Source organism: Paramisgurnus dabryanus, chromosome 2 (assembly GCF_030506205.2).
Source record: "Paramisgurnus dabryanus chromosome 2, PD_genome_1.1, whole genome shotgun sequence".
NCBI lineage: Eukaryota > Metazoa > Chordata > Actinopteri > Cypriniformes > Cobitidae > Paramisgurnus > Paramisgurnus dabryanus.
The window spans coordinates 59,505,868-59,521,105 of record NC_133338.1 but is presented as its reverse complement, the minus strand read 5'-3'; the positions used below and the strand labels follow the sequence as shown (position 1 = coordinate 59,521,105).

Here is a 15,238-nt window from a genome sequence, read left to right as displayed (position 1 = left end):
TCTCTACACAATCCATGACAAATAAAACTATCACAAATATAAAGTCTCATCTCCTCAGGTGTAATGGGGCGGTGCCGCTGACGTAGCCTACAGTCAATGTAAAACAGTTACATAGATCAATAAAGATTACTGTCTGTTTGGCGCCATCTTGTGACAAACACTCGACAACCACGACAAGACACAGACAGCTACTGAGACTGAACTTGACAAAATAGAGCATGACAGCTATGAAGCCAACACACAAAAAATACAGAATGGGCATTAAAACTTTTCAAAGACTGGTTAAAGAGAAAAAAATGGAGACAAACAAGTATGAAGCAGAGGATCTTAATAAGGTATTACGATCATTTTATGCATCTGTGCAAAGTTTCGCGGAAGGATAAAAATGTTAATTTAAAACAAATATGCCAATAAAATGTTTCAAATTCATATTCATGTCCAGTTTTTTTTTTCTTATGTGGCAAGTAGCCGTGTAATAAGCGGGATAATGTAGAGGCAGCCGGTAGTTATCGGGAAATAAGCCCCTTCAGTGTGATACAAGACCCTCTGCTTCGCGTCGGGTCCTGATCACACTGTCGGGGCTTATTTCCCGATAACTACCGGCTGCCTCTACATTATCCCTTACTTATTGGCGCGGAGCGATTTTACTCGTGCAAGTAGTACCGGCTATGCGTTATTATTTTGGAGCGGTTATTATTTGAAAAGAACGAACCTGCAAATGTCTCAACTGACCAATCAGAATCAAGCATTCCAGAGAGCCGTGTAATAAGTCTGTTTATTGGTATGCGCTAAAGGTCCACGTGTGATTTTAAAAGTGAAAGTAAAACGTTGTGGGATTTTTACACATTATCTGCGGTCTTCTCAGATATCTCTATTATCGATAAATCTGTGTTATTTTATTAAAGATGTCATCTGGAGGAGATTTCTGTATTTGTTCTAGTGAGTATATTTACACGATAAATGAATCTGACGAGTCGTTGTGTAAATCACCCGCACTCCTCACAATCTGACCTGACGCGGTGTATTTTATATTTTGTAGGTGTGTTGTGCTTTATTATTCTGAAGACGATACTCGTAGATGCCGCAGGTAAGAAAATAATGAAAGAAAAATAAACGCACGAATGGCATGAATGTATCACTTAAATATTGCCAAGTCTATGAAACATACAATAACACAATGGTAACAAACATTAGGTGGAATTAAGATCTCTCTCTTTCTCTCTCTCTCTCTCTCTCTCTCTCTCTCTCTCTTTGATAGTGTAATAATGCCCATAGCTCTGTATGGTTGTGAGGTTTGGGGTCCCCTAATTTGGGGTCTCTCTCTCTCTCTCTCTCTCTCTCTCTCTCTCTCTCTCAGTGTAATGTGTTTTATTTTTATTTGCATGCTACCAAATCGCAAATCGAACGGCAACGTCGTCTCCCGGCCAAAAGAGGTCGCCGCACGACGGCACAAATGTTGTAGGGGAGACCGGGGCTGGTTGTCTCACGGGTTGGTTGTCACATTGCTTGTTCCAGACATACTACATGGCGCTGTGGTACAAATAATGTTGATAACCATTTGTTAGCCTTTAATAGCTTACTCATTTGCACTTATAATTATGCTGAGCAGACACAAAACATTGAGGTTAGGAGACAATTTTTTATTTTTATGGGTCAGAGTAAATTTTCATGTTGGTGTTGTTTTTGTGTTGAGATCTTGTAGGACATTAGTAATTCAAAAACAAAACACTCATTAAAAAGCCAAAAGTAGTAGATTTATTTTGAGTCATCTTTTAGCTATCAAGTTAAAGCCGTGTGGCAGCTAGCTTAGCATGTTTGTCAAGAAGTCAGATGGTTGTCACATAGCTTGCGGGATTGGTTGTCACATGTGAGTATTGGACATGTAGACCTTTTAAGACTGCTGGTCTGTTTGTTTGTTTTGGTTTGCTGTTAAAATAAAATACATAAAGCGTTAAATAAAGAGATTTTAACACTAAAAATGATTTCATTTTATTTCTCAACACAGTAGACAATTAAAGTAACTGATCACCCACTTTAATTTTATTTTTTAAACATAATGGGCATTGATGACAACTATCATAGTGGTATTCATATTAAAAACTTATTTGCAGTTTCTAGCTTAAAAAACTAAAAAGTTACACATTATCTTTTCAGATCCCAATTTATCACTGAAATCTAGGGCTGGGCAAAAAAAATCGATTTTTCGATTAATCGTTTTTTAAAACGTGGTCGATTCAGAATCGATTCTCAGAGAGCAGAATCGATTTTTTTCCCCCATATTTTTTTTGTGCAAACATTGAACGTAAGATTAACGTTAATCAAATTACTAGTCTTCTTCACTAGATGTCACCCTCTTTTTTGCCTTGCGCAATGTTTCCAAGGAGCCTGTCATTCTTTCATTGAGTGCTTAAAATGGCGATTTTAGGGGGTTCATCGAAGTTGATGCTACCTTCACATAAAAAGTAAGAGGTATAGAAGCATTTTTGATTTTGCAAGCAAGAGACAAGGTTAGTGTTGTGGCTTTTAATTTCTTTTTATTAATTACCCACTTGTAAACTTATGTTCACTGTTATTTTTTATTACTATAGTATTTGTATTAAATCTATATTCATTAAGTTGAATCAAGAATCGAGTATAAAAACCAACCCGAGAATCGGAATCGAAAATTGAATCGAGAATCGAAATCGAATCGATTTGATAGCTTGTGAATCGAAATTGAATCGATCTGGAACATCTGAATCGATACCCAGCCCTACTGAAATCCTATTGAACCTCTGTAGTGACAACCAACCCCGTGATGGTGTTGGTTGTCACATTGTGTCAGAGTGTCTTTGATGGTTAATTACTTCCTGTTACAATACATTCTAAAAGTAAAAAGTATACACATTTAAAGCCAAGACCCCAAGTTTTAATTTCAAGTAGGTGTTAATGCTGAAAGATTTTTTGAAGATGAGCAATTCATGCATGAGTAAAAATTGTGACAACCATCCCCGGTCTCCCCTACTATTGGTCTGAAATCAACGTCGTCTCCCCGTCCAAAATTAGTCGCGTCTGGACAGCACAAATGCACAACATGTCCAAAAATGCATTTATATACACTTGTATACATTTGTATATGTCTACATTTGTCTGAGGTTGCGTGTATTCAAAATATTATGTACGGGTTTTATGTATAAACGTCCAGAAGAGGACATTTTTAGACGTGCACGGACCGTGCAGAAAAGACGTGTGATTCACGGTCAGATTCTTTTTGGAACTATTTTTCAACCATGACGGGCAGGGGCGTTGATTTCGGGCCCTATGCATATGCAGTCCTGATGGGCCCCTATGCCCCACCCCATAATATATTTCAGACTTTTCAAGGGCCCTCTCTTCCTTTGGGGCCCTGGAAATCAGTACTGGTTTTACCCCCAGTCCGACGCCCCTGATGACGGGACGTGACGGAGGGACGTATTTTTAACGGTAATCGGACATCCAAATGTTTGCTGCCTCAGTGTTGTTTTGTAGTAAAATCCTTAACTTACAGTTTTTTTCAATCGCTAACAAGCGCTTACCCATACTTCAGATACTTTTTCTAAACACTTGACACAGACTTCCACCTACAAAACACAATTGGCCAATCTTCTCAAAAACACATTTTGTTAAATATATACTAACTCTTCATTTAAAAATAGAACACATCTTTCTCTGCACATAATAACTTTACCAAAACACTGGAAATATGATTAGAAATGAAATTATTCTTTCAAAGAATAACACTTCTTGTCACTTCACAAGGTAGATGCAGTCAATCAAAGTACACCAGGTTTCAAATTACTGGCTATTGTTGACATAACAAAAACGGCATAGACTTTTATGTTTCAGTTTTACAGGTATTTGCATGCAAATCATTGCATGCTGTACATGTGAACTTTATGTCCACATGTACAGCAATGTTCACAATTCTAAAGCAATCTAGTAAAAAGCAGTTTTTCGCTTACTCTTGACTACAGGAGGTAAAGTAGAAACACAATATGATAGAACAGAAAAAGTTTTACAGTATTGATCTTGATCATTTTTGAGGAGCTTTCCTCTTCTCCCAGAGGGTGGAAGACGTTGCATTCTTTAGAGGGACAAATTTTTTTACATATGCATTACTGTATGACCTTATTGACATGTCAAGTGAGAATAGAAACAATCCATGTAAAATGCAATACTTACCTGTTGGATTGTTGAAAGATGCGGATAATGGAGGCAACCTCCTAAAATTGGGCTGCACTCTTTCACCAGCCTCTCTTACTGAAATCAGTGAATTTCATCACTGATTACTGTTTTTGCAGCACTTGGAATGCCACCACCATGCATTCTTACACCTCTACATTGCCCTCTCCTTGGGCCTACTCTTCTTCCTGACCCTGCTCCTCTCACTGCATCTCTCACTGCTCCTGCATCTCACTGCTCCTGCATCTTTCACTGCATCTCTCACTGCTCCCGCATCTATCACTGCACCTGCATCTTTCACTGCACCTGCACCTCTCACTGCACCTGCATCTCTCACTGCACCTCTCACTGGGCCTGCTCTTCTCCATGTGCCCCTTGCTTTTATTCTTCCTCGTCCAGACATTACAGTGTTTGTCTGTTTCTGTTTTCAAAAACATCACTCCTCAAAGTCCTGCTTTTACTGTATAAGTATCAATGTAATAGAAAAAATAACCTAAGCCAGACTGGAATCAACTGTGGTTGGCCCAATTTACCCAACATAAAGGTTTTTATATGTATCTATGTTTTGGAATATTGTTTTGCTCTTGTGGGAAGTTGTGTGTTAACATTTGTAAATACTACAAAAACAATCCATCATTTTGTTGGGAGGTATAGCTTGTCTGTTAGGAAAATGTAAGCATTGTGGAAATGTGTTTACTGACTGCATATTGTGTGAAAACGACATGAAATGAATGAATTGTATGGCCACAAAAGACCGATTGTACAAAAGCCCAGCAACGCCACCTTGAGGTGAACTAATATTTAAGGTTTTATACTATTAGGCAAGTCCATACATGCCTGGACTTGTCCTGAGTGCACAGTTTAGTGGAGAGACAGAGTTGTTCTCAGTGCACAATCTGGACTGCTGCATGCCTGTTCTTGTGAGTGATTGATACAAAAACCACACAAATAAGTACCAGCAAATGTTCATGCATGCAGTATTCATCAAATTAAAGCTCTTCAATTAGGACATCTCTCTTGCCTTTCGTTTCTCTAACCGGAAACCCTAAACACTATCTCCACAAGTATTTTATCCGAACCCTTGAGCTTCCCATAGGCTCGTATATGGTCCTTCGAGCCGGATGTACTTCGGTGGAGATGGATCCCGATACTGCCAACACAGCAGACCCTGCGGTTCGACCCCGCACACAAAGAGAGATACGTCTTCCAGCTTGCTTTGATGATTATGAAGTCCAGCTTCCAACTCAATTGCAATCAGCACTACCCCCCACTGATGCCTCATCACAGAGACATTCTGCACTACCTAATGCTGATGCCTCTTCACAGAGACGTCAAAGACGTTCCTCTGCATCCAGATCATCAGGAACTGTCTCAAACACAACATCCAGATCTCGCCGCAGTGCATCGTGGAGATCTCCAAGACATGCTCTCTCTGACGTCCAAGCAGCGATATTGGAGGAGAGATCAAAAACTCTAGAGTTGGAAGAACTGCAACGTCAGCTCACCGAAGATATTACAGCAGATGAGGAATGTCATAGACTTGATGACCAAGCCAGAGATGCACTCAGAGCCAGAGAATCTCTAACCAGAAAAATTGAAACACGTCGCCGTCTTAAGAAGGCACAGGATGATTTAGAGATTGCAAAGCTTGTCACCTCATTAATTAAACAGAATATTCAGGATGTGAGTCAGCCTGGTGCTGTAAGTACTTCACCTGAGGTACTGCCTGACTTTAGCTTACCTCATCAGACAGCGGCAACAGGTGATTTCTATATATCAACTGCTCATGGAAGGCAGGTTCATTCTACGCCAAACCCTGTCATGTCTGGTTATCAGGTATCAACAATGCCTCCTCCTACACCACATGCAGTGCTGATCACTGACACAGCTGCTGAAGTCACTTCAGGTGCTCAAGACTTTTCTATAGCAGCACATCAACCCAATGTAGTGACATTGTCATCGGCCCCTATTACTACAGCTTTGTTCACATCAGAGCCTAGTGAAGCTGTTGATGTTCCTTCGCCAATTTATCCGAGACCTGTTTCAATGCAGACACCTCTTCCTGTTACCACTGCAACCGTAGCATCTTCAGTTCGTCCTCGGCTGCACCAAGTACCTTATCCAGATGCTCATACAGCATTCACTCAACCTGTTCTACCTCAAAATCAGCAACCTGGACTAGAAATGTTGGCTGCTTCGGCCTATGGTGTTCCAAAACCTGTCATACCTACATTCGAAACTGGACGTGAAAGTGACTTTGCACTGCTCAAAATGGCATTGGACAACCTAATGAACAATCAGCAACATCTAAGTGAACAATACAAGTTTCAAGTTCACTTAGGACACCTAAAGCTGCCCAGTGCTCTCCAGCTTGCAAAGGCATACATGCATGATCCACGGCCCTACACCGCTGCATTACAAGCACTACAAGATAAATATGGGCAACCACGTCAATTAGTCCAGTGTGAGTTAGGCGCCATCCTGAATGCTCCAGCTGTTAAGTTTGGGGATGCTGACGCCTTCGATGACTTTGCATTGTCCATACACTCATTAGTTGGAATGCTCAGGACTTTGGAGGGACCAAATGGCTATGAGTTAAGGTGTGGATCTCATGTCGATCGGCTTTTGAGCAAAATGCCACCGTCGTATCGTGACAGTTTTGTGGAGTACTGTTTTAGCCATGACATTCTTCAGACAGGGTCAGACCGTACATACACTTTACCTGATTTTGCTGCGTGGCTGCAGTTGAAGTCTCAGGCTAAGCGTATTTCAAACAGAGCAGCAGCACTTTATCAAAGTGAGGTATCCAGATCAACAAAGAAAGAGCCACGTGCCCCTTTACGACCAAAGGACAGATCAACCTCTATTCTTTACTCGACTAACAGTACCCCACCTGTTGAAGAACAGAAAAGAGTCAAGACACCCAAGTTCCAACCATACTGTCCATATTGCAACAATAAGGACCATTTCCTGAACTCTTGTTCTACATTTAAACTGCTAAACACTGAGCAAATACTTAGGTGGATAACAGATGGAAAGCGCTGCTGGAAATGTGGACGGATGCATATGCCAGACAACTGTACTCTAAAGCGAAGCTGCAATACCTGTAAGGAGTTGCACCTGACCATTCTCCATGAGGCAGCCCTACATTCACAAAGGAGTGTTCTTATGGTCAATGTTCCCACATCCCATGTATACTTAGATCGTCCAAACCGATCTCCAAGGGTGATGCTTAAGGTACTCAAGGTTCTGCTTCACAACAAAGATAAAGCAATGGAGACATACGCCGTATTAGACGATGGCTCTGAACGTACCATTGTACTGCCACAGGCTGTGGAACAGCTAAACCTCACCACAGAGTCCGAAACTATAACACTACGTACAGTTCGTCAGGATGTTATTCAGCTGAATGGTGCCTCTGTTTCCTTCTCTGTTTCACCTTTGAACAGACCATCACGGAAGTTCCAGATAACCATGCCTTTACCGCTGAGAACCTCAGACTTTCTGAACATTCTTATCCAGTTGCTGCTATCCAACGTAAATACGCCCACCTCAGGTCCTTGCCCTTGCCACAGATTGAGCATGCACAACCCTTAATACTAATCGGGTCTGACATGCCTCACCTTCTCGTGCCAGTCCAACCCATACGGATTGGACCTTCTAATGCACCCATAGCAGTACAAACTAGACTTGGATGGACTCTACAAGGCCCTGTGGGGTGCAGCCCAACGGCTTCCTACGATCAGCAATGTTTGCACATTTCTATGGATGCTCAGAATGGTGAACTACTCAAGAATGTTGAGCGCCTTTGGCAGACTGACACCCTGCCCTACATTAACGAAACAACAGCCACCCGTTCTAAACAGGACCAGCATGCCCTTACGCTACTACAGACACGCACCAGTCGGGTTGAGGTGGATGGCATTTCGCGATATGCAACCCCTTTGCTTAGACGACCCAATGCTGCAAATCTTAAAGCACCAAAAGAAATGGTGTTGGCAAGCCTTCGTAGCACTGAACGGAGACTCTCCAAAGACCCAAAATTGTCTGAAGCCTACTGCACTGAGATGAGAAAACTGGAGCAAGCTGGTTATGTGGCTGAAATCTCTGCCAAGGAAGCAGAAGAATCTACTGAATCCTGGTACATTCCACACCATATAGTGAGTCACAATGATAAAAACAGGATTGTGTTCAACTGTTCGTTCCAGTATCAGGGTCAGTCCCTAAATGAGCTTCTCCTCCCTGGTCCCATACTCGGTCCATCTTTGCTTGGCGTTCTGCTTCGATTCAGACAACACACCGTAGCTGTAAGTGGAGATGTGAAAGGAATGTTTCACCAAGTTCGCCTGCTGCCAGATGACAAGAGTATTCTCCGCTTCATCTGGAGAAACATGCAGAGGACTGAGGAGCCAAAGATTTATGAGTGGCAAGTCCTACCTTTCGGCACAACGTGCAGTCCTTGTTGTGCTATATATGCACTACAGTGCATAGCCCATGACAGCAGCGAAATTGACCCCATGCTAGTAGAGGCAGTTACACATTCATTCTATGTTGACAATTGCCTTCAAAGCCTGGAATCAACAGCAAAAGCGAGAGCTCTTGTAGATGGCTTGCGACAATTGCTGCTTTCTGGAGGGTTTGATCTACGCCAATGGGCCAGCAACAAACCAGAGGTCATTGAGCAACTTCCATCAGAAGCAAGATCACCGAGCAGTGAACTATGGCTATCCCAAAAGAGTCAGGACCTCTTGGAGGGCACACTTGGATTACGATGGAACTGTCTGACTGATTCTCTTGGATACAGACCTCGTCAAGTAGAACATCTACAACCAACCTTGAGAAATATCTATAAAGTACTGGCATCACAGTACGACCCTCTCGGATACCTAATTCCATTCACCACCCAAGCCAAGATACTTATTGAGGATCTATGGAAGCATCATGTTGGATGGGATGATCTCATTGAAGCTGATAGCCTACGCAACAGATGGCAAAGCTGGGTACAAGAACTACCTGAGTTAGAGAAGCAAGAGCTTCCCAGATTTTACACACCATTTCAAGTGTATGATGACACATTTACCAGAGACTTGCACATTTTCTGCGATGCATCTGAAAGAGCCTACGGCTCCGTATCGTACATGCGCACAGAAGGCAAAGACGGTCATGTGCACGTATCATTTGTGTTGGCCCGCTCACGTGTAGCACCAAAGAAACAACTCTCAATGCCACGACTTGAACTGAGTGCGGCACTTACTGGAGCACAAATAGCTAAGGTCCTTGAAACAGAACTGAGAGTAGCCATCAGACATGTCTTTCTTTGGTCAGATTCCACCACTGTTCTTTATTGGCTACAGTCTGACTCCTGCAGATATAAAGTCTTTGTGGGAACTAGAGTGGCCGAAATTCAGTCTCTCACAAATGTTCATTCCTGGAGGTATGTGGATTCTGGCAGTAACCCAGCGGATGACATAACCCGTGGTAAATCCCTGAAGGAGTTGACACAGTCATGTCACTGGACTAAAGGACCAAGCTTCCTGTATCAACCAGAAGCATTCTGGCCAACAATGCCAACTGCTGATCCTGAACCAGATACTGAAATAAAGAAATCAGCACTGTGCCTACACTTAGACACCAGTTCTGATGCACACCTCCCAGATGTTCATCAGTTTACCACTTGGAAAGATCTGCTAAAAGCCACAGTGGCGTACCTGCACGGGGCGGCCCAGTCTCCTGCACCACAAGTAGATGAAGCTGAACAATATACTGCTGGAGAGAGACACCTTCTCCAACAAGCTCAAAGAGAATCATTCCCAGAAGAGGTTAAGGCTCTCTCATCCAATCGACCCTTACCATCAAACAGCAGGCTAATGTCCTTATCACCTGAATATGACAAAGATGTTGGGCTAATCAGAGTTGGAGGGAGACTACGCCATGCTGACAATATGGAGATAGATGCCCTACATCCCATTGTTCTGGATCCCCAACACCAATTGACTAAACTCCTTATTAAGGAATATGATAACAAGCTCCTTCACCCAGGAACAGAAAGGGTTCTTGCAGAGCTCAGACGTCATTTCTGGATCTTGAAAGGAAGAGCAGCCATTAAGAAACATCAGTTCACTTGCATAGACTGCCAAAAGTGGCGTGCACAACCCAACATTCCTAAAATGGCAGATCTCCCACCAGCTCGTCTAAGGCTCTACAAACCGCCTTTTTACTCCACTGGAATGGACTGCTTTGGCCCATTTACCGTGAAGATAGGACGACGAACTGAAAAGAGATGGGGAATACTGTTTAAATGTATGACCACCCGATGCCTCCATCTGGATCTACTTTAGAGTCTTGACACGGATGCCTTCTTGATGTCTCTTTGGAGATTTATAGCCAGAAGAGGAAAGCCATTGGAACTCTTCTCGGATAATGGCACCAATTTTGTGGGAGGAAACAGAGAACTGAAGGAAGCTTATGAAGCAATGGCACCTCAATTCAAAGAGCAATTAGCTGAACAGAAAATTGCCTTTAAATTTAATCCTCCCAGTGCTCCACATTTCGGTGGTATTTGGGAAAGGGAAGTAAAATCTGTGAAACAAGCTCTGAAAGTGATCCTGAAGGAATGTACCGTCCCAGAAACAGTACTACGCACTGTTCTCATCGAGGTGGAGGGCATCATGAATGCCAAGCCTTTAGGATATGTATCATCAGATATCGCTGACTCAGATCCCATCACACCCAGCATCCTTCTCATGGGTCGCCATGACTCCTCTCTACCACAAGTAATGTATGATTCCAGCAATCTTTTAGGCACCAGGAGGTGGAGACATAGCCAAATACTTGCAGATCACTTCTGGGCTAGATTTATTCATTACTATCTACCAAATCTACAGGGAAGACAAAAATGGTTCAAAGACAACAGCAAACTTGGGATTGACCACATAGTGCTTATCGTTGACCCACAACTTCCTCGAGCTCTCTGGCCGGTCGGCAAGGTGACCCGTACCTTTCCTGGACCTGATGGTCTAATAAGGACAGTTGAAGTTCAGGTTAAAAATCGGAAATATGTAAGACCTGTGGCAAGGCTAATACCGCTACCTAAACTCATTGACAATGACAACAGTGGTCTTCCCATTTAGTGAGGGCTTTCTCCCAAGATCAAATGTCCCACATGACATTTGGGGGCGGCTATGTACAAAAGCCCAGCAACGCCACCTTGAGGTGAACTAATATTTAAGGTTTTATACTATTAGGCAAGTCCATACATGCCTGGACTTGTCCTGAGTGCACAGTTTAGTGGAGAGACAGAGTTGTTCTCAGTGCACAATCTGGACTGCTGCATGCCTGTTCTTGTGAGTGATTGATACAAAAACCACACAAATAAGTACCAGCAAATGTTCATGCATGCAGTATTCATCAAATTAAAGCTCTTCAATTAGGACATCTCTCTTGCCTTTCGTTTCTCTAACCGGAAACCCTAAACACTATCTCCACAAGTATTTTATCCGAACCCTTGAGCTTCCCATAGGCTCGTATACCGATGCTGTGGTAATTGTGTTTAGAGAAAATGTGACAACTGATTGGACAAATGCTTGTTAGCGACTGAAAAAAACTGTAATACCTTACTGTATACTTTACATTATTATGCTCGCTTTTCTATGCTTTACCTACATCTATTAATGTAAAGCTGCTTTGAAACAATTAACAATTGCGAAAAGCACTACATAAATAAAATTGAATTGAACAGTTGATAAATTAGAGATGCACCGATTGCACAACTGTAAACAAGGTGGGGCCCATGTGGGCACAATATGGCCTTTAAATGTGGGCCCTATGTGGGCTTGTCTAATGGTTCCACCTGATTGGTTATGAAAAATATTAAGTAAAAAGGTTCTCATCTCACCATATTTAGAGGTACAAAGTCGACATATACAATAAATCCATGGGGCAGCATTAAAAAAATTCAAAATAAATGTAATATTAACACTTATTTTTAAAAGCAAAAAATATGCTTACCAGACTACAGGTGAAGCAGCTTTACTGCCAGCTGATCTCAGCTTCATGCCCTCTAAAGTCCTGTAATCCATCCTCATTATGTGCTCAAGAGACTCAATAATAATCTTTTAATCCTTTAATTTTTCATATTTAACTGCTACTCGTCCATGTGTGTAATAAGCAAGCGTGCGTTGTCGTCCCTTTACAAGTGGACGCTTCCAAACTCCTCTGCCTCTGGTCGCGAGTTGGACTGATCCAAAAGTTTTGGTGGAGTAGCAAAACATATCAGTGAGTTCAATAACTTAGGAATAGATGTTAGATCAGGTTTTAGTTGGTCAATGGTGTAGTCTATTTACGTTGCACCTGTCAATAATGCACCTGAACCCACCTTATTTTCAAGCAAGAACGCCCATGGCCGCAAAAAAAGGTGCAAAAGCATTTGCTATTTAAACAACTTGGAGCTGAACGTGAATGACAACTGCATCGGGATAAAACTAGCAAAAAAAACTTGCGTCGCACATTGCGCTGCATTGCGCTGGGTGTATGATAGGGCCCATGGTGTCCTGATGTGTTTTGTTTTGACTGTATAAAAGTTTCAATCTCTTTCATACTCTCTGTTGTTTTCAGGTGACTCATTCATTCTTGAGGTTTCTCCTGGTCCGATTGTGGGTCAGTTGGGATCTTCAGTCACTCTGCCCTGCTGGACCTCTCCTCCAATAAACACTGAAGCTCTGGAGATTTGCTGGTATCTGCCCGAACAATTCTACTTTCCTGTTCTTCTCTATCATGATGGAAAGATCCAGGAGACCCAGGAGGAACGGTACAGGAACCGAAGCTCTCTGACCCTGCGGTCTGTTCAGTCTAATGGACTAAAGGATGGAGACGTCTCGCTGAGGTTGGAGAATCTCACGATTGGTGATGCAGGTGTATTTCACTGTTATGTGAGTGGAGATAAATCATACGACAGTCAAGCTGTAACGCTCAACATCACGGGTGAGTTCAGAGTGTAACTCAGAATGAATGACGTTGACATCTTCCTATCAAGAAACCGATTACAATCAGTTTTCTTTACAGTCAGTATCACTAATATTTATCTTGATACACATACTTGTTTGAATAGCACCAGCCCCGCCGCTCCCATAACGCGCATCACGCGCTGTGCGTGGGGCACCACGTGCTGAGAGGGCACCAAAAATAATAGCCTAATGAAAAAAAATTATAATGCTGAAATTATTTCATTACCCTATAGAAATATTATTAGGCACTTTTTATCCATGTATATATGTTACAAAAAAAGGGGGAACGAAATAATTTAATTGCTCTAGTCTAGAAAGTATGCCCCCAGCCTTTGATGGTCCGTGCCGGTTGATCGCGCGGGCGCCTGACTAAGTTTGACAGAGACCGTTGCTCAATCCGAAGGCTGCAGCCTGCAGAGGTCACATATCTAGCATACGTCATCAAAAGTTCTTATTTGGTAATATTAACGATTATAAAGTTGACTATTATTCTTAGTTAATCTTAAATTGTTGTAATATGCTTATGACTTGCTAATGTAATGTTCAGTTAACTGAAATAAACCAGGCTTGATGACGTATGCAGCCTGCGACCTCGCGCAGGATGCAGCCTTCGGATTGAGAAACGGACAAGTAGGCAACTTTTGCAAATGGCCCCGAAAACACAGCAGGAGTCAGGATCGGAAAAAATAAAAAAAGAAGAAACTGCGGGATGATGCCCGTGCATCACTTGCAGGTAAGTCCATCATGTTTAATCATTCCTAAATAAGGGAAATGCGCATGGGCTGCAGCTGCTGCTAATCGTAATGCGCCTCGAACTTGCTGTGATGACAAACTATGTTGTTATAATTTATAATCTCAGTGCAAGCTAAATTGAGAAACATTACTGTAAAACATTACCTATGCATATGCATTTTACAAATAACTGACGCAGCTGTTACTTTCTTTACTACGTTTCTTTAAATATTGAGCAGTAGTTTATTTTGTGGTTTATTTTGACGTGATGGTGGCTAATACTTTCTCAGTAAAAGTTAACGTTAGCAGTCAGTGCACATGCTAGGCTAACAATTCCTGACAGTTAAATATATATAAATATAAAACGTCATTATATATGATATGAGGCAAACATTACTGTGACACTTAGTTCTCTGAATAATTGTTTTATTTAAGAATATTGAGTATTCTTGTTTACTTATTGATGTTTATTTAATGTAATTTATTTAAAGTGACATTGTGCATGGGAAAAACATGTCTGGATTATTTTGATAATTTAAGTTTGGTAATTTTTTCTATTTTTCTATTTTATAAAAGTTTGCACTTTCAAATGTGTAATGTGTGTTGGCTAAAGCTGTAAAGATTGTACTTTTTGCTATTATGATATATGTTTGGTAATAAAAAAATTAAACTGGCAAAAACAAACTCAGGGTCGGGGTGGGGGGCATTAAAAAGGAATTATGCTTAGGGCACCAAAATGGCTAGCAGCGGCACTGAATAGCACAATACATTTTATACACCTAAATATATTTGAATTAAAAGCATAGTTTTAGATACGAGCCTTCAGATATTTCTGACCCATATTAATCTCTTGAAATCGTTTATATTTGATGTAGTTTTCATTAACCTGTAGTGATAGACTGATATATTGCAGTGGTCGATATATTGGCCAATATTTGTAAAATTGTTTCAAATCTGTGGTTTGGAGCATGTTTCCAACTGGCTAAGTCACATGATTTTAGCACACAAGGCTTCATTACGTCATAACTATTTCGAAACTTTTAGAAATTCCGATGGTTGGGGGAGTTTATCACAACTGATCAGTGTCTATATAGTTAGGTGAATTCAGGTTAGTTTTATTATGGAAGTTCATAAAACTTTCATCCTTCTGACTGATAATGCAACCATTTTCCCTACTTTTTGTTTATAGACAGATTTAATGACAAACATGTGCATAACTAAATGGGGAGTTAAAGTGTTAATGATCTGTTTCCCTTCTGTGACCTACTCAACATTGGGTCGATGAAGTGACTTTAGGGGTTTAA

The 15,238-nt window shown here is 41.4% G+C and overlaps 1 protein-coding gene across 2 annotated transcripts in view; it reads left to right on the top strand.

Moving 5' to 3' along the window:
* Positions 1 to 788: 788 nt before the first annotated feature.
* The window catches only part of LOC135743993 (butyrophilin subfamily 1 member A1-like), an 88,485-nt gene continuing 74,035 nt past the window's right edge, over positions 789 to 15,238 (top strand). For both annotated transcript variants that reach the window (XM_065261916.1, XM_065261914.1), the window contains exons 1-3: positions 789 to 939; positions 1,040 to 1,087; positions 12,814 to 13,179. In XM_065261916.1, the coding sequence (XP_065117988.1) occupies positions 906 to 939; positions 1,040 to 1,087; positions 12,814 to 13,179 (448 nt within the window). In that variant the 5' untranslated portion in view covers positions 789 to 905. The remainder of the gene's footprint in view (positions 940 to 1,039; positions 1,088 to 12,813; positions 13,180 to 15,238) is intronic.